Raw genomic sequence first — 27,965 nt, 5'->3', positions numbered from 1 at the left:
TAATATTGGTGGAATTCCAAAATTTCATTTTCCCACAACATCCACTCCCTTTCTGAGCCACCACATAATAATTGCTGAAGCGTGAAATTGCAAAATTGTATACATATTTTATCATATATGTACTACATATGTATATATAAATATTGGAAGTTTGTATATTTGCTTATATAGCAAATGGAAAAGTTCAATTTAATTTTCTTAATAAATTTTATGAGAAATTCGATGATATGTTGTCATCCGTGTAATTGGGAAGATAATTTTTAAATTATTGTCTATTCAAATTTACTTTGCACCCAAAAATCGAGTTAACTAATCAACTTTCTGTGTTTATAGTTTAACAACCAATTCTTCTTATTAGTTCAACAACAGCTTTTAACTATTATTTAATTGGTTTGAACTAATGCTTCACCATGATTTTATCAAACATGAATAAAGTCTTGGTGCAAAAATAAATCGATTTCTTATTGTAATGCAGAGGCGTTTTAAAGTTCAAAAAATATTTGCTCCCTTTCAGTGTGACTGCGAATGAGCGCCTTAAGTTCCTATACGAAAGCTCAAGGCGTTAACATTCTTCAAGAGCTCTCACCGCATGCACCTCTCTAGTACACCATGGAGGAGAGGAATACAATGTCCCATCTTAAGGGGTGTTGAGAATGTATAGAGAAGAGCTTTCGTGAACTTGTGTTTTACCCCCTTTTAAGCTTCTGTGAGAAAAGCTGTATGAGGGACAATAAGAGATTCAGTGCACTTGCAACCCCAAGAACTTTTACATTACATACCATCCTCATGCATGACAAATGGCAAAATCCAGCTCACGGAAATACCAAGAAATTTACTATGCACCAAGTGAAGAGTCTGGTGGAAAATTTCTACGTGATAGTTCTTCGTTTGACTTTTTTCGCATACAAAGTTTTCTATTTCCGTTTATTGTTTGCCAACAAGTGTTCAATCGAATTCTGATGAGTTTATTCATTGAATTTTCTCCTGATTGAGTTTGTGACGAAGAATCAGGGCTTCACAATCAACCGTTTTTATGGTTTAAATCAGCCAAAGGCTAAGAGGAGAAGAATGGTGCTAATAAATTAGGAAAAACTCAAAAAATATCTTTTCCTGAGTGATAGAGTAAAGTGGTATGACGATAATAAATACTTTGTAGCGAAGGAAATTTCCTATAAGAATTATCTAATACCCCTTTGCTCTAACTTTCTTCCATATCTCTTTGGGAAATATAGGCTTTAAACCTTTGTCTGACCTTCTAAGTCCAAGTCTCGTCATCAAAGTAATCAAAGAAGATTTAATACAATTTTGCTTCAAAAGATGATCGCAAAAGGAACTCATTCTTTTTAAAGTTCTCTAAACATCGCCTTTGAAATACGTAAGAGAATCATTAAACATTTTTACTAAAATCTAAATAGATTTTCTATTTGTTTGGAAATATATAATCCCTCGGAAAAGAGAAAAATAGTTTCTTTATCTTTCTTTCTCTTTACTCAACTATCACAATTTGAAATATTGTAATTTAAAAGTTCATAAAATCATTAGATAAATAAATATATTTTGACACGATATTTTTTCATAATTATAGGAATACATTTTTTCTTTTAACTCCTCTTGTATGAATTATTTAAATAACTGAGAATTTTATTTAAAACTAGAACACGCAAAGCAAAAGAATAACAGCTGAAAAAGCTTTAAATTATGTCATTCAATTTAAGAATTAATCCAAAGAGATTTTATTCATCCATTCGTACTAGGCTTCGTTTTCGTACCTACGAATACGCATTTCACTGCATTTCAATACCTATAATAATTAGCACCACATATCACACACTAAATCCTGTCAGTGAATTGCAAATGAAATGTGATGCAAAAAATTTCCCACAAGCGACAAATTTTTTGAATATTGAAAATTCAAAGAGACAAACCAAGTCTTTTTTTTGTCCATTGAATTATCCCTCTTCACGTCGCTCATCGACACATTGGAATTTTTACTCATACGTCACATAGCGAAAATTTCGACTTATTCAAAAAATTTTGAATGAAAATTCCCTTCCTGTGGTGCGCATTTCAACGAAGAGGAATGCATGGATGGGGATGAAGCGAAATAATAAAGAAGAAAAAATCAGTTGGTCCAAAAAGCATTAAATTTGCGGTTTATATAAATTCTCCGACTGAGATCCTAATTTGTCTGCGTTTGGGTGATTAATTACCTCAAAGTGGCTCAATGAGGGTGAAAAAATTCATTTGATTTGCCATAAATTAATTTAGCAGACACTTTCATTATTTCTTTGCCATTTTCTTTACTTCCCTTGAGCCGTGGAAAATTCTTGCCATATTTCTTAATTAATTTCTCACAACACAAACCCCTTTCCTCGTCATTTGAAGGATTTTTATCCTCTTCTCCCGCATCTCGCATTTCCCACGTGGAATTCGGGAGAAAATTCCATTTTGAGGTTTTTTTTTCTTTGCTTTTAGGATGGGTTGAACAGCAGCGGCAACAGTCTGACTCCTTTGGAATGTTTATGAGAAAAGTCGTTTCGCAGAAAAAAAAATGCCAATCGTAAATTCAATCGTATCGCATGACGATTCTTCGCACCCTCATTTATGCTCTCCTTGCTGAGCTTTCAGTGGTGGAAGGAATTGTGGGGGGTGCGTGACAAATTCCGGATGTATCGCTTTCAGCCCCGTCTCAATTTCAACCCCCTACGGCAGCCACAGTCGACAAGGCAAAACCACATATACGCAACTTATAATTTATCGTTATCCCTCTCTACGTTTATATACAGATATAGATTTACTCGCATTTTGTGCATTCCTCAATGTATTTCCACCCCCTAGGGGTGTTCTTACGATATGTTCTTGAAGGATTTGGAAATCTGAGTATGACTGTGGTGAATAATTTTTCAGAAATAAATCACATTGAAATTTGAGAAAGTATAACTTTGAGTTTGTAACTCACAAAGCTCACAAATAACAATTCGTATTAAGGGAAGAACAAGAAGGGTTGTGAACAAGATATACCTTAAAAGTGTTATAACATATAACCAATAAAATGATGATAATCCAAAGAAAAAAATTAGAACATTTTTGTTAATTGTAAGAAATATTTATGTTTTTTTAACGTAATTTCTCAGTTGTCTACGGCTACACAATCATTCGTTATTTTTTTCGTGAAATTTTTAACATAATTTTGACTACTAAACAGCTAGATTAAAAGGTTCTATAATTCTACTAAGGAATATTTTCATTTTCTGTCCCATTTCCTCTTCAATTCTTTTTTATGTTACGTGATTAGGACACCAGATTAACTAGTATTTTTAGAATTTAGTAATCATTTATCTTATAGTCTTCACAACTGTTAAATGTGTCAGATAAATTAACTGCATTTTTTTCAATACAAATATTTATGTACTTAAAATGTTAATCAACATAGCACCTTGTATGTCCGGCTGGGTTTGAGTGTTATCTCAGCGCCATCTCTTTATGCTACATCATAGACAACTTATTGGTTTATGTCATGGATAGAATCATAATCATCTAACACATTTTCCCGCCGAATTAGTTGGTGTTCCAGTTCAAGGTTAACACCAAGCATTGTAATCGTCGAAAATCCGACATCTTTAGATTGAACTCTAACTTCGTTTAAGCATGCTTTAGATATCCCACATAGTTCGAGAACAGTAAGAGATAGACTTCTGGTTGGAAATTTTTTTTGTATAGAAATGTGGGTGTAAAATTAAATTTTTTCGAATTTTTAAAATCCAATGTGGCCGCCGTCTATCATTTTGTAATATGTCAACCAATTCCCTTATAGCTAGGGGTTTGAAATTTTAGTATGTTGCAGAGCTCAGTGAGACATTTTCATCAATAACTCATACTTGAAAATCAGTCAAGCCGTTTTGTAAATATGGCCACCTAAGCAAAAAAAGAGTTTTTTTCGATATAACTCGAGAAAGGCTTGACCGATTTTGATCACCTTTGGACACAAATATCCATTAAATTAATGAATTTCACAAAAAAGATCAACTTTGCGTCTTCTAATTCTGCTCATAAATTAATTTACAACGCATAAACAAAGTACCTACTATACGTAGTGAAATACCAAGTTTTATAATTGGACGCGTTATGATTGAATTTATCACTGTGTGCGCGCATGCTAGCACGTTGTGAATAAATATCCGCCGTTTCAGTTGTGAATGAGATTCTGAAGCTCATGGATGGTATCTACACGCCTAGCTAAGCGAGGAATTGTGTGCGAAATATAAAATTCCAAGTGTAGCGGTGTGAACCATCTGGAGCTAAAAAGTGTCTTTTTGGTGAATTTCCATTGATGATAAAATATAAAATTTTGGTGGAAAAATGCGGGCTAAGAACGCAAGTAATTAATGCGACGTTATGCAAGTGACTCACATTCCCAATTGATTTGTTAGATTGTGCATCGCTGTGTGCGCGCATTGTGTTGATTTATTTTGTGTAGACACAAAGAAATTTGTTTCTTTGGCAAAAACATCTATGTACTATAGAGGGGTGAAAAAAATAAACTTCCCCTTTATAAGAAATTTATTCTCAAACAGAATAGTTTCTGTGCTTAAAAAACTATAAATTGAATGAGAAAATGTGTTTTGCTAGTGTATGAGCTTTAAAGTTTTCTGACAGAGTGTGGTTCACCTTGAAAGGTGCTTTTTTTTAGTTTAAATATCGCGGCACATGAAAAGTAAGCTTTTTTTAACCCATAAACCTTTTTATAAATTATTAATTCATTTACAGCAAAATGTTAAAGCATTAATTTCATACATAGACAATATTTTTAATTTTCCTTTCAAACTTTTCACCTTTCTCTCTCTTTTGAGCGCCAATTGATTGAGTGAAACGTGACCTAATTTCGCATGCACAAAAGACAGTAATAAATTAACAATTTTCCCCACTCTCCATTACGTATGTTTGTATGTAGCAAATTGCATTAGTGGCATTTCTATGAATTCTTCATGACCCTTTCACGACTGAAATCTTTAACACATCGCGAAGAAACCGCACAGAAAGTCACTGAACTGTAAAAGTTAAAGTTCATGGTTCGTCTAGCATTTTTTTCGTCAACGAAACTCTATAATTTCTCAATCGTGATTGTGAAAAACATTAAGTCAGGAAATAATATATACTCCACACACATTGCTTTTCCAGATGGGCTTTCCCAACAATGAATACATTTTTTTCTGCCACTTGCAACATACTTTTGTCAGGCTCATAATCATTCCCCACAATGTATCAATTTCGCGCTTTTGCCTGCCAAGCTGAAAAATGCTGGGTAATTCGAGATAAGAGGTCTGCGTGCAAGAGAATCATCAAAAATAAATTGTTTTAAAAAATTGCGCGTTTAACGGTCAAGGGAGGATCTATAGCTTATCATTTTACTTTTGAATCAATTTTTTTTATTAAATTATACAAAAATTATATTAAATACCTCAATATCTTAATATAATATCTAAATTATATCTCTGTAGAATACATTATACATTCACGTGTAAATAGCTGTATAGAGTAAATAGCATTGAATTTGTAAAAATATGTATCTTCTAACAAAATTAATTAAATGCCTTGAAAATGAAGTGTTTTTCTTGCTGTTCTTGTTTCTTGATAACGTAAAATTAATTAAAATGCAATATAAATGATTTTAAAATTTTTTTGTCTTAAAAAATTTTTTTTTCACTTTCTTTTGACTTTATTCTTTGATACAATTAAAAGAATAATTAAAAGAAAATCCAAAATCGGATTATATAGAATAATTTAATATTCGATTTTAAAACTTCTTTCAGTGATTTTTGGAATTTGCAGTAGGTACTACACATTGTTAGTTTTATCAAAACCTTCACTTTGAATTCCATTTGATGAAAATCGGTCAAGCCGTTTTCGAATTGTATAGGATATATGTATGTATACGAAACACTTTAAACTTTAAGTACAGAACGAACATTTAGCCTCGTGGTTTGAGTAACCACAGAAAAAGTTTGACTGGATTCTACAACCTAAACCGAATATAAAGAAATTCGAGTATGAGATACTTCCACAAAGAAGCAAAAACTTGCTCATAATTATTACTTTTTGCTTAAATAATTTTATAGACACATAAACTTGTCTATAAAAATGAATGAACTCTTTATATTTTCACTGAAAGCTTAATTGAAATTGTGATTCTATCAAAATAATTCTTATTAAAAGATCAATTTCTTAATTTAATCTCTCGAAGATATTAAATAAATTAAAAATGGAGATAATGCATTTTGTTAAAAGTGCTGAAATACGTTAAAACAGAATACAAAACTATTTTACGTAACATTTTTTTTCTCCCTCAGTGTATCCAAGATAAAACAAGACATCTAATTGAATTTGTTATTACAAATTAAATTAAGAAAACAAAAACAAGCTGCTTACAAAACCTCCCCATTCTACTCTACAATTTCTTTGTACTTACATTATGACCACGTTTTCCTTTGTATGCCCGCTGAAAGTTTTGATAATTAACAATGGGCCTTAGTGAGAGTCGCTAGCAAAAAAAAAATGAAAAATGTTAATCAGTTTGCGAGTGATAAGAAGAAATCCCTCGCGCATGCAGTTGGTCAAGTAGCTAGGCTATCAGTGATTTCCCAAAAGAAAACTAAAGGAATAATCTTTAGGGTCAAAGTATCATCATTTAAGGGCAAATCAAAACGGAAATATCAATTCTTATGCTCGGACATGTGCTCTATATTAGCTCTAGGCGCTTTTACTTCATTCTCTCTGAGCCCAAAATGCCTAAATTGAGAAGCACGTTCCTGCCACGTGCACCACACAAAAAAAAAAGTGTTTTAAATTTATCTCTGGGTGCGTTGCTTGAGAGCCGCAGTGAAAATAGTTTCCTTCTCATTCTCGGCATTTTGCGCGGTTTTAACTTGTTGCGATAAGATGGGTATATAGGTACAATATCTTATCGTTCATTGTTACCCAACACTTGTGAAAGGTATATGTACTTTCTCCCACTCTCAGGAAGACATGGAAATATTATTGAGAAAATTTTCCTTCCAGAGAGGAAATAAAATGAAAATTAATTGAAAAACAATCAATGTTAGTTTGTCATCTAATTGCTGGAAAACAGCAAAAATTTGCATGGCAATTGACTCTGCGTGCATTTGCAGTTAACTTGAGAGATTTTTCCTTCTGTACCCATAATTGGTTTGACTTTGACGCAAGGAATATCAGGGCACACACAAGACAATACTCAAGACGAGTGAGACGAGTCTATTAAAGGCACTCAGAAGTGGTCATCTACTCAATTGGCAAGAGCTAGCTTTATAAACTCAAGTAGAGTCCATTCCATTTTCTTCAAAAGAATCTTTTAAACCATTTTTGTGTGTGACGATTTATTTAATTAAAAAGATTTTCTTTGGGAAAATACACGCATAGTTTGTGAATTTGTGAAATTAATTTAATTCACAATTTTTTCATTCTCGCTTCACTGAGAATATGCTAATTTCATTTATACCGATTGTATTTCATTAAAACATGTATTCTTAGTCGCGTACATTAGTCAATTTTCTCGTCAAAATCTATCCGACAGCATTATTAACTACTGTGCTAAATTTCAACAACAATCCAACACACAGAATTGTAGAATTTCTACATTGAAAATGGGTTTTCATTTAAAAATTTTTTATACTTGATTTGTTTTTGAACGAAAAAGAAGTTGATTCATTAATAGAATTTAATTTAATAGATAGTGCAATACTCTAACTTTCTATCCAGTGAATGTTATCCTGCTCATCTTCTCATAGAGTTAGTTCCACCCCTAAATTCGCAGATTAACAGTAATAATTTAATCGTGAAGTTGAGGGTCCAGGTTATTGGGAAAGTTGCCCACCAGGTCAAGATGCCGCAAAAAAAATCAATTCTAGATGAAATGATTTCCTTACATCAATTAAATAAATTAAATTAGGTACCTACATACATTAAATACCAACTTCTTACATTTTTAGAGCAATATGTAGGTACAAATTACCTCGAATAAAGAGCCCTCTCTAAGCTAAATAATAAACAGCATACATACATACACATATACCTACATATGCTCTCTTTAGCTGATGCTTTTGGAATGCAAACCATAAGCTCGGGTGTACAAACGATCTCTTGAGAAAAAAGAAAGATAAATAGAAACGTGTATGAGAGAAACCAATAAAACGTAATATAAAATGAAATATATAAACACAAATATATACAATTATTCGGTAAGATGTGTTGAAATTGGCACTATGAACTCATGTCGCATGTTGGGGGACCCCGTCTAAAAATAAAATATATATTCGTCGTTATATATCAACCAAAAAAAAATCTTCTTTCACTTTCAGCAGACGAAATTCCTTTACACGATGGTTCCGTGAAATTTATAAAGAAGTAAAATGTATCGAGGCACGGGAATAAAACATCAAGTTGAGATGCTTGGAAGTGCTGTGATGGTTCAAGATTCAACTCCTGCCACGGAGGATTGCATGGCGGAGAATGTGGCTCTTGTGCCGCGCAAAAATGACTTCCTGGCGGTATCAATTGAGTAAGTGTGAGAAAAAGCTTGCATTTTACGTGAAATAAAAAAATGTCTCTTGTGTGCGCAACATTAGAGAGAAAACGCAATGTGAGATTGTTGGGGAAGGTCAAGAGTTGCTAGGTGATGAAAAATAAAAAGAATTCAATTTTTTTCGCAATGAGTTGAAAAAGAATATCAAACGAGCATTCATTCGCAATGATTCTTGACGGTTCTTGATAAGAATCATTGCAAAAATATTATGAGAGAATAATGGCTTTATGAGCGTCTTATCAGGTCACTTGAATACACAGGCTTTTATTCAATCTATTCGCTCGTATTCGTGGGAGTTATGTACACACCAATGAGTGGAGTTTAGAGTAAATAAGTAAATATTCTTGTCTATCTCTAATAAATTGTAAAAAAAATGATTCTTTGTTTAGAACATTTTACTAATTTTTACCAGTTAAATTAAACATTGATATGTGGATTAACCAGGGAAGAGCTATACTTAAAGCAATGAATTAAGATAATTGAGAATTAAAAATAAAGAAACTAAACAAGAAATTCAAAGGGATCAGGCACGTAGTCAGGAAGGGTGTTTGTGTGACTAAACATCCCTACTATAAGTCTAGAAAATTTAAGCTTTTCTTTAGAAGTTGAAATAAATAATTTTCATGTTAAGAATTTACATTGAAAATTTTACAAATGGAATTTTCAAACATTTTTAAATCATTATAAATGGTAGAGAAAAATTGCAAACATATTAGAAAAGAAACGTTAGTACATTAGAAAAAAAATGTCAAACTTTGGAGGAAAAAGCATCAACTGTCAAATTTTAGAAAAGAAACGTAAAACGTTAAGAAATAATGGTCAAACATTGAGAATTAAAAAAAGTGAAATTTTTCAAATTGTTTTTTAAACTTTAATAAAATAACAAAGTTAAATTTTATTTTTTATTTATAATTTGATAAAACATAGATATAAATTTAAATTTTCTAATAATTAAAATTCTCTTATTATTTTTTTTATTTTCCAACAGTTCACAGAACAATCGAATGCGAGTCGCCCTTGGTGTCCTTATGAAGCTCCTCGTACCCATTCTCAATGGTGTCGTAAAGGGCTGGCATGGGATCCGGGGAATTCGAATTCTACGCTCCCTGCGAAATTTACGCTCCAGCCGGGGTTTGCTTACGAATCTCCTCGCATACACGGCCAATTCTGTCTCCATGAGTCTCTCATCCGTGCAGGTGGTCCACAAGATCGATCCTCTGCTGAAGATGATGAAATTGAAACGTGGATCTGCTCTTCCGGGACGCATTCCTGCCCTCCTTATGGAGGAACCTGAAAAATGCGTGACGCTGAATGTTCTGGCTGAGCCACCAGCGGGTACACAAATTCGCGCGGATGTCATCTTCATCCATGGGCTGCACGGATCATTGGTGAATACGTGGAAGCAGGGTATGTGGGATGTCAATGGACGACGACAGCGCATCCAGCAGAATGTTGAGCGTCCACCACGACCACCTATTAGGCCTCCCAAACGTCCCCGGCACTCCCATCAGATTCCTCCGCCACCACATGTGGCAAAACGGGCACGTCACTACTCCAATCCACTGCTGAATGATGAGGAATTTGAGAACCTCATCCGGAGGGTGTGCTTCGAGGCACAACAAAATCTTGCTCATTGCTTCAATGATGAGAGTGTCTGGGAAGAAAAGCAATTGAGGCTTCCTACTTTTAGAACACGCTACTCTGAGGATGATCTACGCGAGTGCCCAGGAACACCTCCACATGCTGCACCTGAAGATCCCTCCGGGGAGCCATACAGTAAATGTTGGCCACGCGATTGGCTGCCCGTTAGCTGTCCAGGTGTTCGGGTGATTGCTCTAAATTACACAACGGATCCCTACTTATGGCGTCCAGTGTGGGTAAAGAAGCGCAATAGGACATCTCTTGTGGAACGTTCCAGGGAGATGACTGAACTCCTCATACAGCACCGTGTTGGTGTTGGGCACCCCATTGTATGGGTGGGACATTCCAAGGGAGGCATCTTCATCAAGCAGATCATTGTCGATGGTGAGTTCGATAGATTTTTTCTTTATCTTCCAGCTAGAAAATTCTTCATAATTTCCGTTTCTTTTGCAGCATGGGAGAGTGGGCGCGCTGAGAGGGCTCCACTTTGGCAATCAAGTCGAGGGATTCTCTTCTATTCCGTACCTCACCGAGGAAGTTCCTTGGCTGACTTCAACTTACCCCTTCTGAGGCAATCAGTGGAACTCACAGAAATTCAAAAGAGTAAGAATAGTTAGAAACCTGCCCAACTTCCCAGAGTTTCCTAATTCGTGGGATTTTTCTTTTCTTAGATTGCCAGAGCATCTTGGAGCTTCACAGACGCTTCTTGGCCCTCTACTATGGCGGACAGCTTAAGATTCGCGTCTACAGCTTCATCGAAACCGCCCTAACACTCATGTCTGTGCTGTACCTGCGCATTGTGGGTGTGGATTCAGCAGATCCTGGTATCGGGGAGGTCTGTGGCGTCCATTTGGATCACCGAGAAATCTGCAAACCACGCAACCGCAATTGCATTCTGTACACCGAACTCACCAAAATGATTAACAAAGTCAGTTAAAAAGAAAAGTATTCTCCCTTTTAAAAATTTTCTTTTTTTAGATTTTAAGAGAGTATCAATGTGATTTATCTTTAAAAAAGAGTTAATAAGTTAGATAGGTAGTTCAATCAATTTCTCTTACCAATCTTTAATTACTATTAGTACCTACCAATTTTACTAAAAATTCTACGACTCAGCCGAAATTCAAAAGAATATTTTTGATAATTTGGATAAAATCTTAAATATTAAAAAGAAAATCAAATGTTAGTAAATAGGCAAGCCATAAGTCGCTTAAGAATTGATAAAAAATGGAAATAAATATTTTAAAATGGAAGCAGTTCTTTTTATAAACTTGGTGGGTACAAGTTCACCTGCGCTAATGCACTTCCAGGTGCAAAAATGCATAACAAAACTAATAAAAGAACCGATTGGGATGTGACCCAAATATTCTCTGAGTAAGGGTTGTCCGGGCTGTCACTCACACTTTGCTATCTCTGGAGCTATGAATGCAATTCCCGGGGAAGTCCGTTACTACCCGCATACTCTCAATTCTCTAGCTTCCTATAAAACTCCCAGCCGGACGATGGAAGTCTTCAGAACGTTTAGTTCGGGAGTTGAGCCACATTCAACAATGCAGCCAAATCCTGTGCTGTGGATTTTTTTGAGCATCGCTGGAGCTTTTCCTTCCCGGGAGAATCTTCATCACTTCATGAATTCCAATGAATTGGGGTGAGTTCTACATTATTTTTAAGGAAATTCTTCATTGAAGCTTTTAATTTTTTTCTCCAGATACTATTTTGAAACTGATTCCCCGAATTCTGTGCCTGACTACGAGATCCTCCCTCTGGTGATTGCCGAAAGGAGTGCTTTCGGGGACGCTGGCCAGAGGAATCTTCATGTGAATTTTTCTGCCTTCAATCAACCCATTTCTCTGCAACTTTTGCCCAATCGTCAGCTGGTTTCACCTCAAATGCGTGCTGTTGAGATTGATCAGGATGGGATTGCTGTGGAAATTCCTCCTGATGATCGGGAGTGTCACTTTCTATCTTCTGGAGACATTCTCGCAGCTGTCAGTATCTGTGATGCTGATGAGGAAGAAGCCATGAATGGGATAGTTATCCTGGGTGAGGATGCCCTAGAGATTCGACCATTAAATACCCGTCTTCGTCAACTCCTGACCGTTCAGGAAGCTCTAGTGGATACACCTACTCCACACCATGGAATTCCTCACCTTATTCGTCGTTCTGCTCATCTTCCTGCTCCCCTGAATGAAGATTATTCTATGAGAAATGATCTGGAGCTTCTAGATGACGACAAAACGTCTTCCTGGACCTCTAAATTGGGTTTCCGTGATATGAAGAGCACCATAGAGCTGGGCGTATTTTTCGATGAGGCTGCTTATCGAATCTTTGGCCCATTCTTCCGGCATGACATGCAGAAATTGAGAAATATGATCCTGGCCTATCTAAATGGCGTCCAGGCGCTCTATCATCATCCCACCCTCAGTGAAGAAGTCGAAATTGTCGTTGTCTACATGGAGATAATGCGTCAACAACCACGGGATATGCCACACTATGATGGTGAACGAAATGCCCTCCTCGACAGTTTCTGTGCCTATCAGAAACGCCTGAATTCAGCTTCAGACACCGATCCTGAGCACTGGGACATGGCAGTGTACATCTCAGGGTTGGATTTCTTCGCATGGGAGCATGGGAAGCGCAATGGGGTAACAATGGGGCTAGCCACAGTGGGTGGTGTCTGCATACCCGACTACAATTGCGTCGTGGCTGAATTTGGAACGACAAATTCCTTTGGGAAACCCTACCCATCCACGGGATTTACATCAGTCTTCATCCTAGCCCATGAGATTGGTCACAATTTAGGGATGCATCACGATGGAACTGGGAATCCTTGCCCAAAAGATGGGTACGTCATGTCACCATCTCGAGGAGTTGATGGTGAAACAACTTGGTCAACGTGCAGTGCTGATGTTGTTCGATCCCTCAGGCGTTTTGCCACCTGTTTAACAGATAAACCTGACTCAGTGGCCACAGATCGGGATGCATGGATTTTTGGAGGAGTCCCCGGACGCACATGGACAGCACGGAAGCAATGTCAACTCCTGCTACTCGATCAGGATGCTCTAGCCACGGAATCTTCCGGTATGTGTCGCAATCTTCACTGTCGTACTCCACATAGGAGTGGATTTTACTTTGCTGGACCTGCCCTGGAGGGAACAGAGTGTGAACGTGGGAAATCCTGCCAAGGTGGGGAGTGTCTTCAGGCAAAGAATACCCCAGCACGTCCACAGAAACCCATCAGGGAGGGTGGATGGAGTGAGTGGAAGAAGGAAAAATGCGCTTCGGGATGTATCGATAGATCTCGTGGGTATCAAGCCAGGAAGCGACAGTGTACAAATCCTCGACCCCTCAACACCGATCGTGGCTGCGAAGGTCATTCATACGCCGTTGATCTCTGCTCTGATGATCATCTCTGTCGTCGTCGACGGACAATTGAAGATTTCGCCACGGCCAAGTGCAAGGAGTTCAGTCGAAAACTTCCGGAATTGGACAAGAAAGCTCCCGGAATGCAGGCTCCCCATGAACCTGGTCGTCTTTGGATGGGCTGTGCGATCTTCTGCAAACGCACTGATACTGGAGCCTACTACACCCCACGCCTTGAGCTCAATGATCTGGCAATTGATCCATACTTCCCCGATGGAACGTGGTGTCATCGTGAAGGCGGAGAAGATTTCTTCTGCCGTCAGCATCACTGCCTTCCGGAGAGTTTTCATCTCCAAAAGGGAGATCCGTGGCTCTTTGGTGAAGATTTTCTCCTCCCTGGCAATGCTGCGCCAAATTCCCGCGAAATCAATGAGAATCTTCTTCTCTATCATTCCCTAAATGCCAATGGGCATCCTCAGGTGAAGCATCTTAATCCCCAAGATATTCCCGATTGGACAGATGATTCCAATTGGATGGATAATGATTATTTAGATCTCAATTTAATTGCTCCGTAAAAAATTCAAAGTATGGAGCGATGATTGTCTTAAATTTTATTTATTGTTTTATTTTATTTTATTTTTAATTATTTGTAGAACAACTTTTTGGATTAGAATAGAAGAAAAATTAAGAAATTGGATTTTCCAAAATAAAAAATTTTGGAAAAATCAAAAAGGAATTGAAAGTGAAAATAAATAATATTTTGAGAATATTAGAGAATAATTTTGAGAGTTCAAACGAATATTAGGAGCATTTGACGAATATTTTTAAGTTAAAACGAATATTTAAATTTTTTGTCGATTATTTTGAGAGCTGAAACGAATATTTAAAGAGTTTAGCCAGTTCAGGGAATATTTTGAAAGTTTTTGAAATACTTTGGATATAACCGACGAATATTTAAAGATTAATTGTGAATGTTGCGCTTGGGCTCCCAGGAAGTGCCGTAGAAAAAGAAAAATCGTGAGAGAAAAACAAAAATTTTCCCAAGCTTTCGGCAAAAACTGTCTGCCTTCATCAGGGGGTCTGGAGGAGAAATTTATTGAACAAAATAGAAAAAACTTAGCTACAATTAATGAAAAAAATTACAAAAAATAATAATTTAAAGAATTTAGAGAATAATTTAAAGAATTTAACAAATATTTGTTGGTACTGTAGCACCCGACTCACTATCCAGCGAATATTAACCTAGCTCATAGAGTGAGTACCCTTAGATTGGCGGTAACTGTAACGGCTGCCCTTCCCTCGGCAACGGCTTCTGCCCCCAGGTTACAAACCCTCAAATAGGTGAGAGAGAGTACGAGAATCCTCAAGAGAATATAGGAGAGCACTGAGAGAGTAATTATATGAGAGTAGTAAAGAGGGATGATGAGAGTAGAGTTAGTAGGAGCTCAGCCTTGGTCGAGGGTGGCTGCGCAGTGAAAGTGCTCTGTAGATTTAGTTGAGGACTACGAGGGTGGAGGTTACTGGGGGAGATGACCAAAGCCCCTGTGGCGCCCTCCTATTCAGGGCGCCACAGTACGGTAAATATTTTAAATTTTCAGACGAATAATACAACAGTTTAGTACCTTCAAAATGTTCTAAATAACAGCTCCTGTTACTCTTTCTCTTAAATCCAGCGCAAGTAAAGTTTTTTTTTATATATTTTTTTAAAAATTTTCTTTGCTGCAAAACTACCTGAAAATGAATTTTAAAAGAGAAAAGTTTCATTGAGTCCCTTTCTTTAATAAATTTCACCTAATATTATTTTTTTTTTGACAAAAAACGAACTGTACAAATGATTTTATTTTTTATGATTTTTTTTTTATAAAATAAATAACAACCAAAGCTAAACAAATTGTCCTATTCACGTGCAGAATGATCCATTTCGGGGAACATTTCCGCGAGAATTGTGTCAAAGAGACAGTAGATGAGGTGCTTATTGAGTGCAGGGGACTGCAGGGTGTCCACAACACTACCCAGTTGCCGTGCTACGCGTACAATTCGCATTCTAGCCAAGTCACGGCGCTGCTGGAGCTCCATTTCACCCACTTGGGTGTGCTTCTCATCGAAAATTTGCTCTTCCAGCAGGGTGAGGAGGAATGCAAGACGTGGCTCGTGCAAACCCACCTGGAGCAGTTTGGCCAAGCCACGGCAAATTAGGGAATCCACCGTGGTGCGTGAGAGACGTATTAGGGCCAGAATGAATTTAACTATCACAGTTGGTACAACAAGAATTCGAGTCACTAAAAAACCGGCCACAAAAATTTCAGATTTTTCAACACAAACTCCTTTTGGGTTTATTGGAAAAATAAAAATTTTCCTAATAGAATTCTAAAGTATTTCTTTGAAAAAAAAACGGATTTTCGGTACTCACAAATGTACACGAGACACTGCGATGGTCCCTTGATGGTGTAAGGCAGCGCCAGGGAAGAATTGTGCAGTAGATGGGCATTTTTGTGTACGGCAAATAAATCCCCGTAGATGAGATTCCGTCCCGGAGGATTGGGACGTTGCTGCCGTTCATTCTCTTCCCGCAACTCAATCACATCCTCCCCCACATCCGTGGTCTGTTCAATGGACTGCATGAAGCTCACCATGAAATTGTCCAAATTCTGTCCGCGTTCCTTTCGCAATTTCTGCGTCATGGAACTGTAGATGGTAGGATTTGGTGCAGCAGCCTGAAAAAAAATTAATTTTCTTCTTTAAAAAAATTGCAAAAAATGTAAAATAACTAAAATCCCTTAAGGAAAACTCTAAAGATGACCAGAAAATCCCCCAAAAGGACTTAAAAGCTTCAAAGAATTTTTATTCGACTAAACAACGTATTCGATTAATTATTAGCCCCCTGGAATACAACAGAAGATTTTTTTTTTAACTCACCTGTGTTTCACTAAACGCATCCCATACGGTGGGAATTTCCGTAGCCTCTAGCGGAGCCCCATCCACTGCTCCCCGAATGACCCCCTTGAGTTTGGATAGTCTGGAAACCGTGGAGTTTCCATGATCGTGGCCATGACTCATCTCAAGGGCATGAACGTCCTTGTCGCCGTAGACAAGCCGGAAGTACTCTGGTGTCCGCCGGAAGGCTCTTCGCCAGTGCCCCTGAAGGCTCGCCTTCACAGCTTCGTGTGCCTCCGTGAGGGTTTTTGCACTACACCCCCCAAATTCCTTCTGCATCTGCGTCTGATAGGTGGTGAGCAACTTCTCCGATTGTTGCTGCAGTGCTGAAACTTTTTCCGGATCCGTCGTAACACGCGGATCCAGCAATTCCCTGTTGAGATTGTCAACGTCCAGGTGAAAACGCAATACATCCACGGCCCCCTCGCGCTTGAGGAATTGCATGAAGGAGTAGAGCTTTGTTTGATCACCCAGAAGGTCATCGCACGATGACCACGTCGTAGGGGGTGGTGATGGGGTATCACGTCGTCGTGCAAAAGCTTCGAGGAATGTAACACGTTGGCTATCGCGGAAGTTGATGGGGCTGTGTCGTGGATTTGTGGCCACAATGATGAGGAGATTGATGAGATTGGGATCGGAAATGGCATCCAGGAGTGGCAGGAAGACCCAACACGTTAGCAGCTCACGCAGAAGCGTCCCGAGAACTTTGCTATCCAGCTGATCTGTGTTAATGAGGCGTGGCATGAGGCATCGTGCCACACCACGGAGGTATTCGAGTTCAGCACGCCGATTGAGGGTGGCTGGATGTACGGTGAGTTCCTGGTGTACAAATGTTGCCGACAGCTTGTCCACAGGCACGCCATCAGCTAGCATTTTAGCCACCGTTTCGTGGTGGGCGAATGCACACGGTAGGAGTTTGTCTGTGATGAGGACAGGTGCGTCAATTTGGCGGATTTTCAGGATAAGCCGACACGTTGCCTCGCGGAGGTTCTCCTTCAGCAACTGCACGAAATTCTCATTGCGTGACACGAGGGAGAACCAACTCTCAACGAAGCTTGTGAGGATACGCGTGTAGAAGCGATCCACAGCCTTATCAAGCTGTTCATCCACACTCCATCCCCGCCAGGGTTCCCGTGGGCGCCACTGGTGTGCTCTATGACGTTCACATCGTCGTCCACCGCACAGTTCACACTCAGGAGTCTCTTTGGTGACCTACAACAGCACTAGTGGTCAGTATTTGCATCCACACCCAACCAGGAATAAATAACAAATTCAAACAAACAAATTTAGACAACTCACATAATTCCGGAAGCCAAGGAATTCGATATATTTGGCAACGGAGGCTCTATTGCTTAGTAATACTGCTCCGGCGATGGCGCCACAGATGTAGAGGACAATAATAAAGAGGCCCAAGGTGAGACTGGAAGAGGTCATGCGGTGTTAATTGAATTTGTTGTGGCAATTTTTGGGGCAATAGTGCGGAAAAGTACCTGACTGTGACGCAGACGGCCGTAAAGAGAACCACCCCGATGCTCACGAGGCACGTGACGCTGTCTAGCCAGAAGTTTACCACCAGGCGGGTCAAGTAGAGAATGGACATAGTGCTAAATCATCTGAAATGCCGCTAAAAAGGGAACTTCTTTGGGGGAAAACAACACAATTTTGCACTTTATTTTGAACTTCACGGTGACATTCTCTTCATGTTTTGACCACGTTTCATATTTCTTCACGGGTTTTTGTTGAAACATTTCTTACCTGAAACATGTAAGTCTCGTTGCGTTGTGTTTCAAATATAACCACCACTCCATTCTTGAGACGCGAAGATCATATTTTCTTATCAAAGAATCTCAACAGAAAAACAATAAAAACAAGAGGGTGAGTTCCCAAAATAATTCCATTATATTTAAATGATCAATTTCAGGGAGTATTGTAGCTACATTTGAAAGATAATTGATAGGTTCCACTTTTATAACCGACAGGATATTTTTTTTAGTCCAAAATGCATTGAATGCGTTCTCTCTAAATCTTTCTTTCACCTCTTAAACACTATCATACGTGTTGTATATAAATAATTTCATTACAATATGTTTAGCAAAATGCTCTTTACAGAGTATTTTTATGACTATAGTAATTTTTAGGGGGTGTCAATGGTTCAATTAGCCGGTGTGGTACATAAAGCAATATGGCGTCCACCATGATCAGACTGATAAGGTAAGCATCTTTCAATCAGATTGTATCGATTTTTGAGATTGCTTCTTTTACGGCTTTGTGATTCATTTTATACATATTGCTCTTTAAGAATAAAATATAAAGATTTTAGATTTTTTTTTGTTCCTAAAGCTTTTTAGAAGTTTCATTAGTTGCATAAGGTATTGTCATAGGAGGTAATTTTAGAGAACTTATGAGGCTCTTTTGGTTCTTAATTTAGTTAATTTATGATCATTTTATTTTGTTAACACGCAAAATAACTCACAATTTGGAAGAAGTCGCTTTTACACCTAAAAGAGAGAAAAAAAATCTTAAAAGATATGATTTGAATTTGTAGGTTAGATCACATTATTGTTTACCGCCATTACGATCATTAACGTACGCTCTGTACACACTTTTACTAACTGAACCATCAACGTGGATTAGGATAAAGTGGAGTATGTGTTTGAAGAAAGACCGCTTAGCTATACACCGTTAAGGTGTTTAGTTGAGCAGCTGAAAAAGGGGATAGGGCGCGGAAAAGGAACTCAATTGGTAATATCACTGAGTTCATATGATGTATTATTGAGAAGCTGCGTAGAGTTGTAAAATGCTGTAGAAGCAATTGAGAAGATGTGTGGCATTTCATCGGCAACAGCATCCCCAGCAGCAGTTGTGATAAAGTTGGACGCCACCGTGGTAAGGAGTTTCTGTGTTGTATTGAGCACAACTGTTGTTGTTGTCAGTAGTGTGCTCGTTGAAATGGTCGTAGTGGCCATTGTTGTGGTATTTATCACAGGCGACGACGGAATGTAGGGATAGACGGGACATGGATTGGGCAATTGTGGCCCTAAGATTGAGTCAAACATGTAGCCAAGGAGGGAACCCGCTGTGAGTCCCACTTGGTATGAGAGTGTCATCATGTTGCCACTTACTTCCTTAAGTGTTGCCGGTACTTTGGCAGGTGCCAGAATCATGGGGAGACTTCCAGCAAGCCCATTGGACAGGCCAAGGGCGGCTGTAAAGAAGAAAGCCGGTGTCTCTCCACTCACAACAGGTCGTTCACGTGGTGTGCAGCAGAGTAGTAAAAGTGGCACTAGGAGTGTCCTCAGACCCGACATGAGTGTTAGTTGTCGTCGAGACCAGGAATATGGGATAGCAGCAAGTATTTTTCCCAAAACGTCAGCTGTATTGAAGGTGAACATCAAGAGAACAGGCATCCATGATCCCAGGGCACATGATACAATCTCCGATTCAATCCCTGGATAGAGGGAGAGTGTGACACAGTAGGCCAGAGCGATGCACACCATGTATGGGTAGATGGCATGTGCAACTCGCCAGCGTGCTTCGAGACCAGTACGAAAATCCCCAAGACGACCTCGACTGCATGATCCTGGTGTGAGAACATGTTCCACTTTGAAGGCAACACTGGGTTCAGTTGTTACCGTAGGTGGAGCTGGTGAGCCACCATCTGATAGTGCAGCATCGAGGCTACTTTCCCCCGCGGTGGGATTGGAGAGTTCGTAGACGGGATTGCTGAAGCTAAGTGCTGATGCCGGTTGTGTTGGTGAGCTGGGATCGAGTGTTAGTACACCATACTTTGTGGCTTCACCATCAATTGAATCCGATTGTCGTGCCTCGTATGGTTGCAGGACAATTTTGGCGCACGCCTTAATGTGGTAGCGTACAAAGGGTGAGTGCACGGTAACAGTGTGCAGGACATAACTTATCCCAATGTAGACACTCGATGTGAGAAAGAATATCATTGTTGATAGGCGATTATTCTCAATTAGAAGCTTCGTCATTACGCGATTTGATGAGACGAGAAATCCCGCCAAACTCTCACCCGCCATTACGGCTTGTGTGTACTGCTTCGGTAGCATACTGGCGAATCCGTAGAAGCTTGACTGTTGCACCGTGCAGCCAATTGCAACGAGTGATACTGCTGCTAAATTCACCGAATAGGCTGTTGTAGCGGCAAACATATGCCACGCCACTTCACACAATGCCACAAAAACGAGGGTTGTGAATGAAATAGCATATCCTGCAAATTAAATTGAAACAAAATTAATATGTAACCTTTCGCTGACAATACCCTGCCCACATCCCTTCAATGCTAAATACAAGGATAATTTGTTTATTTAGATTTTGTGGTTCCCAAATCTATTCTGCGGCGTGTAATGGAAAATTATTTTGGATAATATAATGATAGTTTGCAAAATAATTGAAAATTTATGGAATATTAAACTGTTTTGACTTAATTTATAGAATTTATTGTCGTTCTGTTTTGATAAAAAAAAACATAATTTTAAAATAAAATTCTTAATCAAGCAAAATTATCAATCTATCGTGATTTTCCAGGATACATATGGGATAAAGGTTGTAAAATCTTGATGATTTTTAGTAGAAGGTTTCTATGCAAATTAAAACAAGGAAAACAAAGCCATGCAACGCCGTACATATACGCATGAATAAGGAATGTGATTGAAATTATGTTTTATACATCATATATGGCGCCTGTGAGGTTTCTGTATATGCCAAGTTATTGGATGATGGCCAGAAAATTTATAAGTACAATGGCAAGGATTTTGTGTAAACTTGCAGTGTAAATTGAAAATTGTTTGTCAAGTCACACAACATATAAAAGAAAATTCAAAGTGAAAAACTCACCAAATTGCACGCGAATTTTGAAAGGGACCAACGAGAGAAAAACATTATTGAGTAGAACTGTGGCAAAAGCAACAAGAATATATGTCATGCTCATGTCCAGAGCTACAGATCTTCCTGGGAATCTCGCTTGCCAGTAGTCAGCTGCAATGATAAAGCTGCAAAAGAAATACGCAGAGATGTAACAAAGGGATTTATTAATTAAATTAATTTGTCTTACCTGTTGTACGGCAGAACAAATCCAATGCCAGCCGTGAGAAGAGCCAGATAGACGATATGTTTCCTATCCTTGGGCGGTCCTGTGTCAGTATCTGGACTCTCAGATGGTTCATAGTGACGTCGTGAACCCCCAAGAGGTTCATATGTATTCCTAAAATCTGCCGTAGACTCTGCATCATCATTATGTGCATTCTCCCTCTCCATGATTCAGCTTTGTGTGATGGTGGAAAAATCTGCACATGGGGGTGTATTATTTAATTTATTTTTCATGCACAACACTTTTTTTCCCTCAACACACTACCCCTCCTTCCCCTCATTGGAGAATCTTTGCAAAATGCAAAAAATAAAATAAATTGCGACTCAAACCAACAACAGTGATACTACGGAGGAGACCTACCCTTATTTCTAGCCAGGCACCCCGCACCGTTGCAACTCTCGTGGACAATTTTTAAGCTGCTACACACCTCCACCAGACTACACAACCAACATAAATTCTTCACATTGCATTTTATGGATACTTCCTCATCACTTGTGTTTTGTTGCGCGACACAGAAAACACCCACCGGCAGCCAAGGGCGGCAACGATGGATGCACAATCCGGGTTGTATGGATGAGATTCCGGTGCGATAATCACAGAATGAATCCCCCAGAAGATTTGTGTAGCAATAAACAAACGAAATATTTATTTATAGACACACACTCGACGCATTCTTCCCTTCAACTAACATTCATCCTCTCACTGACTTTTCCGGGTTTGTGGAAAATTCTCTCACAAGAACTTTTGGTAATACTTCCTGCGCGGACGCGCTTTCATCGATTTCATGTCAGGGATGGAGAGCATGAGAGAGAGCTTTTGTTGTCATCCCCTATGCGCTCTGACTACGTCATCACACACAGAGAGATCCCCCATCGTCTGAGGCAGACACACTGGGTGCCACACTGCTGAATTACCCATGGAGAGGCACCCCTCAGAAGATACCCAAGAAGGGTGCCGGGAGAGCGAGAGAGCGTGAGTGTGATGCTTGTGAATGGGTCTACTAAATAAAGGGATGCAAAAGCTACGAATTTGCAGCAGGAATCCCCACGCACGGGAGGAGGGTTGTTTCAGTGAGACAACCACACATTCAATGAATTATCTGGATGTGATATTGAAAGTTACCAAAATTCTGGAAAGACTTAAAGAAAAAAATATAAAAAATTATATGTATATAAAAAATATATAGGTAGGTAGTTAAGAAATATTAGGTATATATATAGGTACATTATGCACTTATATAGCAAAATGTGGAATGAGAAATGAAGAAAGAATTAATTGAAAACCCCACTGAGATGCATTCTCAGTGGAAATCACTTAAAATCTACATAATTCAACATTTATGTATAGAATAGGGAACTAAGGAACAAAAGACAGAAGAAGCGCAATTATTTCTACGTAAGAAGCATTATACAGAATTGCAAATAAGGGAATCTCTTGGATAATCTGGATTAATTTACATTTTTCAAGGTATTGAAGGGATATCAAATATACCTACTTTTATTTTAATATCTATTTTAATATTTGAATAAAAATGTACCTACCTAAGTAATCAGGATGTTGATATCGATCAGGAAATTAGCTAGAAAAGAGGATTGTGTTTATATAGTAATTCAGAAAGTTCGGATTCTTTTGCATTATCAGGACATCAAAGAAAAATATTTTCAAGCTAAAATATATTTTAAGAAGGGACGATTTTGAAATGTTTTTAAGTTTGAAATATTTTTAGAAGAAATGTCAAAAGTTAGAAGAGTAACGTCAAACGTCATAAAATAAATTTCGAAGTGTTAGAAATGTAATGTCAAACGTTTGAAAAGATATGCCAAAACATTAAGGAAGTAATGTGAAACGAATGAAAATGACAAAACGTTAGGTAATTAATGTGATACGCTTCAAATGAAATATGACAAAATGTCAAAAAAGTAACGTCAAATGCCTTTCGATTCAAACGTTAGAAATGTACATAAAAATGCCTATTTAAATATAATAGAGAATACGACTTTTAGCAATTCATTGTTATTGTAAAATAAGAATATATTAATAAGATTTTCTTGAAATGTAATATTAAAATTCTTTCAATTCCCCTGGATTTATATTTTGTGTTTTCTCTTAATTAATAAATTTTTGATTAAGTAAGGGAGTCCCATGTAGAGAATAATAATAATAAACGTGGTAATAATAAACGGAATGAAAATTAAAAAAAAAATACTATCCAAACTATGTACAGTACATAATTTAAAGAAAAAGCGGAATCTTCAGGTGAGACAAGGCGTATTCTTAGAATCCTAATGTAGGTACCTCCATAATGTTGATACAAGTTAATGATTAAGTAGGATTGTTGCTAATTAATTAATTACTGCTTGAATAAATTGCTTTAGATTAATTACAAGTACAAATTAGTTTGCAAAACAGCTCAAAAAATCCCTAATATTCATTGAAAATCATACAAAGAAATCCTAAGAATAAAATCAGTTTGCTTTTGAAAAAGACGATGCTGTTCGTGCCGGAATGATTTCTGAGCTTTCATGTGGGAAACATAAATGAAATTTTGTGCTTTATGTTTGTGAACTTTGTGAGTGTCTGACAGTGCAACAGTACGAGTGAGAGTGATTGGATCACGTTCCTCTGGGGTCCGCATTGCTGTTTCACAATCCTCAGGCATAGTGTGTGACTAATTGTCGTTGATTTTGTGGCATTCCGTGAAGCTCCCCAGCTGAGAAAAGGGAATTAAATTCACACAAGGAATCATGTCCGTGAATACAGCTCACGCCAACAACGGCGTACTCATTCACGCTGGAGAATGGTGAGTTGTGGGATTTTTTTCTGAAGGAGCCTCTCTCTCCATACCCAACAAGATGACGATAAAAATTGCGCAGCTCCATTGTGTCACAGATGGACATATAAAAAAAAGTGAAATTGCACAACTTTTCGGAATGCATCACCCGTGAATTGCTACAACATCAACGTGGTTGCATGATTTTTGTCCATCTGCCTCCAATATACATACTTTCGCTGCTGAACAGCCTTGGAGAGAAAGTAAAAAGAATAATCGAGAATCTCACTTTTTTTCTATTTTTTTACAGCATTCTCCTGTTCAGCGATAATGTCTCAATGGAATTCTCTGGGCAGAGTGGTCCCTTGTTCAAGGGTACTAAGGTGGGACGATGCTACCTCACAACACATAGGATGATCTTCAATAACAACAAATCTTCTGATCCCATGCAATCCTTCAGTTTCCCCTTCGTCTCCATTAATGATGTGAGTAATTCAACTACATATATGAGATTATTTGCAACCTTTGAAAGCGTAACAGTGTCGGCAATCAATTGATTTTATACTTTCCTTGAAATTATTCCTCTAATTTATTCTACGTCATCCGTGTAGTTAATGTTTAATACATATCTAATCTACAAAGGAGCTTTGAACTTTTTATTCTTTCTAAAAAGCGCAAAAATATACAACAAAATTAATCAAGAATTAGCCTTTAAGCTGTAAATGAATTTTTATGCAAGAAATATTCATTAATCTTTAAAAATAAGAAATTAATTAATTCTCTCTACACTACAAGTAATTCAAAGTACAATATAGAAAGTTCTGGTTGGTTCTAGTCAACCAATTAAATATTCTCATAGTACTGTGAGTGATGTGGTGATGTGATTCTCAGAGATCCATGCGAAATGTTTGTGGTTAAAGAAAACAAAGATAAGAATATTTATTCAGATGAAGTATTTTTTTTATTTACACTTTTGCTCAATTTTGCTTCTCTTTTATGATAGATAACAGAATTTTTGATATTCTATGCATTTCTTAAATTGAAAAACAAACGGAAAAGAATTAATATAGTGAGAGTTTTGGCTGCTAAATTCTAAAATATGATCAAAACGTGAAATCCAAAATAAATTTCTTCTATTTTTTAAACTTGTTATTGACTATACATTTCGAACATGATATATGATTTTCTTCAGGTCATCAAAATAATTGATTGATAGATTGATGCGATTCTCTCTCTCTCAAATTGACGATTTTTATTTCTTTTTTCACATATTAGAAAAACACAAGACAATTAAAAATTTTTTTCCAATAATCTTATTTGTTGTCTTACTTTATAATTTAAAGACTTGTTTTTTCTTTTTTTATCTTAATTAAAACTATTTACCGTGTTATTCAGTTTTTTTAGTATGATTTTTTTTATCATTTGTGAACTTAATGAGAAGATATTTTATAGAAATAATTAGTTTTTTGAATAGTGCTTGTTTAATGACATCTTCATTGGGCAGGATAAAACATTTTACATTAAAATTGACCATTAAAATTTCAATTTTCACGGCTATCTTACAATTTTAAAAGATCTCCAAATAAATTAAAAAACTTAATTTCTTACTTTCTTCTTTTTTCAAGCATTTACAGAATCAAATTTTATTTCTTTTCAAAATTCTCAAATCAATTTTATTGCTGACGTATTTATGTAGATTTTATGCTAAAATTCCCAATATTATGCATCAGTGAGTTAATAAATAAAATTTCTTTCTTTCGGTAAAGGTTGAGGTGGAGCAACCAGTTTTTGGGGCAAATTACATCAAGGGCAAGGTGCGTGCCCAGGAGAATGGCAATTTTGTGGGTGAAGCAAAGTTCAAGTTGCTCTTCAAGGCGGGTGGTGCCATTGATTTTGCTCAGGCTATGCTGAGAGCCGTCCAGATGGCACGGCGTCACTACCACCATGATGCTCCACCACCGTATGAGGCCCCAACAGGTGATTGGTACGCTGCACCACCACCGGCGTATACACCCAATCCTACAGGCTACTACGGATGGGTGCCACAGTCGGCGGCTTTTCCGAATCAGCCGCCACAGGATTCTGTCTTCATGACACCGAATCCGCCTCCGTATCCGGGTATTGCTCCACCCACAAATGGAGGCGCTGGCGGTTTCGGTTATCCGCCACAGCAGCAACACAATGGATACCCAGGAGCTCCCATGGGGACACCTGGAGGTTATCCAGGCGGTACACCTGGTTATCCTGGGGCACCACCAAATGCAGGTTACCCTGGCCAGGCGCCACAAGGAAACTACCCAGGTGGTGGTGGTGGATACCAGCCACAAGGAATGGGATGGCAAACGGGACCAGGATATCAACAACCCTCAGCACCCGGTGGAGGTTATCCTGCAGCTCCTGGTGGAGGCTACCCATCAGCACCTGGTGGAGGCTACCCATCAGCACCTGGTGGTGGATACCCATCAGCTCCAGGAGCAATGGGCTTTTCAACTCCACAGCAGCAGCCGCCACAGAGTAGTTTTTGGTGAATGTGCAAATGAAGACCTAATCCCAACATGAATGTTGTTTTGCAGATTCAAAGGAAGCCGAAGCCGCCCAAAGCGCCTACTATGATCCCAATCAACCACAGACCGCTTACGTACCGCCTCCGCCAGCCTACTATGTAAGTCTTGCATTTTCTGCCCTGGATTTAATTTTGTTTTTCTTGTGTGACCATTTACTTTGATGTTTCGTTTTTCTCTGGATTTTCATCAGCACATCAAATAATTAAAATTTTTCACATAGTCTTATGAATTGATGAAGATTCAGTTTAATAATTGAAAGACGTAGGGAGAGCTTTAAACAGGATCACCACTAAAAATTACCTTTGTCTTGCAGGAGCAGCCTCCTAGCTACAATTCCATCGCAAAGAAGCATCAGTAGATTCAAATCAACTGGCTTTTGGCGCCTTTGCAACGATAATAAAAAAAAATTCCACACTGAAGGCTGAGAAATTGCCTGTTGAGTAAAATTTTTGTCATAAACACCTCATATTATTATTTTTTTTCTATTTTTAATATATAAATCAAATATCTCTAAAATAAATTACATTGTCTCATGCGGTTACCGAAGTGAGATAAAAGTTCCTCTATATGGGAAAAAATTGACACCTTACTAATGTGGAATTAGCACCATATGAGAAGATCTTTACAAAATCTTTGTATATATTATGTATAGTTGCAAGAAAATGTTATAAAAGTATTATAAATAAAAATATGCTGTAAATGTTTTATTATTGAAAATAAATGTTCAGCAGAAGCAAATAATATATCTACAATCTTGTCAAATTATTATTTTTTGGGATTAAGAGGATTAAGAATCATAAATCCTTAAGGAAATAATTTATTAAAAAGACAAGAAAGATTTTAAATTCCCGCGTTGGAATTAATTCAATCACACCAGATGGAGGTAAAGTAAGTTTTGTGAGCATAGAGTGCATAAAGAACGACAACAAATGGGAACTTTGTGCTGGCTCTGTTATACACAGCTGTTGAGTAATTCCATCACACCCAAGA

The 27,965-nt window shown here is 37.8% G+C and overlaps 5 protein-coding genes across 7 annotated transcripts; 3 read left to right on the top strand and 2 right to left on the bottom strand.

Annotated features, from left to right (window-relative positions):
* The first annotated feature begins 4,186 nt into the window (after positions 1 to 4,186).
* LOC129796484 (uncharacterized) lies at positions 4,187 to 11,487 on the top strand. Of its 2 annotated transcripts, none has more exons than XM_055838466.1 (5): positions 4,187 to 4,714; positions 8,373 to 8,572; positions 9,585 to 10,621; positions 10,691 to 10,840; positions 10,909 to 11,487. In XM_055838466.1, exons 2-5 carry the CDS (start codon positions 8,424 to 8,426, stop codon positions 11,172 to 11,174), a joined length of 1,602 nt encoding a protein of 533 aa, XP_055694441.1. In that variant the 5' UTR covers positions 4,187 to 4,714; positions 8,373 to 8,423; the 3' UTR covers positions 11,175 to 11,487. The 2 variants fall into 2 exon arrangements, with proteins under 2 accessions (XP_055694441.1, XP_055694443.1); XM_055838468.1 differs by having other exon boundaries at positions 4,189 to 4,714; positions 8,376 to 8,572.
* Positions 11,488 to 11,664: 177 nt separating this feature from the next.
* Positions 11,665 to 14,712, top strand: LOC129796474 (A disintegrin and metalloproteinase with thrombospondin motifs adt-1-like). Its single transcript, XM_055838438.1, has 2 exons — positions 11,665 to 11,882; positions 11,943 to 14,712. The coding sequence occupies exons 1-2, from the start codon at positions 11,737 to 11,739 to the stop codon at positions 14,170 to 14,172; spliced, it is 2,376 nt and encodes a 791-aa protein (XP_055694413.1). The 5' UTR covers positions 11,665 to 11,736; the 3' UTR covers positions 14,173 to 14,712.
* A 643-nt stretch (positions 14,713 to 15,355) lies between these two features.
* LOC129796475 (sorting nexin-14-like) lies at positions 15,356 to 18,272 on the bottom strand. 2 transcript variants are annotated; one of them, XM_055838440.1, is made up of 5 exons: positions 18,022 to 18,272; positions 17,831 to 17,951; positions 16,514 to 17,743; positions 16,008 to 16,311; positions 15,356 to 15,876 (listed from the first exon to the last, which is right to left on the bottom strand). In XM_055838440.1, exons 1-5 carry the CDS (start codon positions 18,129 to 18,131, stop codon positions 15,494 to 15,496), a joined length of 2,148 nt encoding a protein of 715 aa, XP_055694415.1. In that variant the 5' UTR covers positions 18,132 to 18,272; the 3' UTR covers positions 15,356 to 15,493. The 2 variants fall into 2 exon arrangements, with proteins under 2 accessions (XP_055694415.1, XP_055694416.1); XM_055838441.1 differs by having other exon boundaries at positions 15,356 to 15,921; positions 18,022 to 18,250.
* Positions 18,273 to 18,407: 135 nt separating this feature from the next.
* On the bottom strand, positions 18,408 to 22,393 carry LOC129796481 (equilibrative nucleoside transporter 4). The gene is made up of 4 exons (XM_055838454.1): positions 22,002 to 22,393; positions 21,606 to 21,837; positions 21,389 to 21,543; positions 18,408 to 20,762 (listed from the first exon to the last, which is right to left on the bottom strand). The coding sequence occupies exons 2-4, from the start codon at positions 21,806 to 21,808 to the stop codon at positions 19,267 to 19,269; spliced, it is 1,854 nt and encodes a 617-aa protein (XP_055694429.1). The 5' UTR covers positions 21,809 to 21,837; positions 22,002 to 22,393; the 3' UTR covers positions 18,408 to 19,266.
* A 1,747-nt stretch (positions 22,394 to 24,140) lies between these two features.
* Positions 24,141 to 27,718, top strand: LOC129796496 (WW domain-binding protein 2). The gene is made up of 5 exons (XM_055838486.1): positions 24,141 to 24,441; positions 24,722 to 24,896; positions 26,178 to 26,925; positions 26,985 to 27,073; positions 27,289 to 27,718. The coding sequence occupies exons 1-5, from the start codon at positions 24,386 to 24,388 to the stop codon at positions 27,331 to 27,333; spliced, it is 1,113 nt and encodes a 370-aa protein (XP_055694461.1). The 5' UTR covers positions 24,141 to 24,385; the 3' UTR covers positions 27,334 to 27,718.
* The last annotated feature ends 247 nt before the right edge of the window (positions 27,719 to 27,965 follow it).

This window comes from Lutzomyia longipalpis, chromosome 4, assembly GCF_024334085.1.
Source record: "Lutzomyia longipalpis isolate SR_M1_2022 chromosome 4, ASM2433408v1".
NCBI lineage: Eukaryota > Metazoa > Arthropoda > Insecta > Diptera > Psychodidae > Lutzomyia > Lutzomyia longipalpis.
The sequence above is the reverse complement of the archived record's forward strand: the minus strand, read 5'-3'. Positions and strand labels throughout refer to the sequence as shown.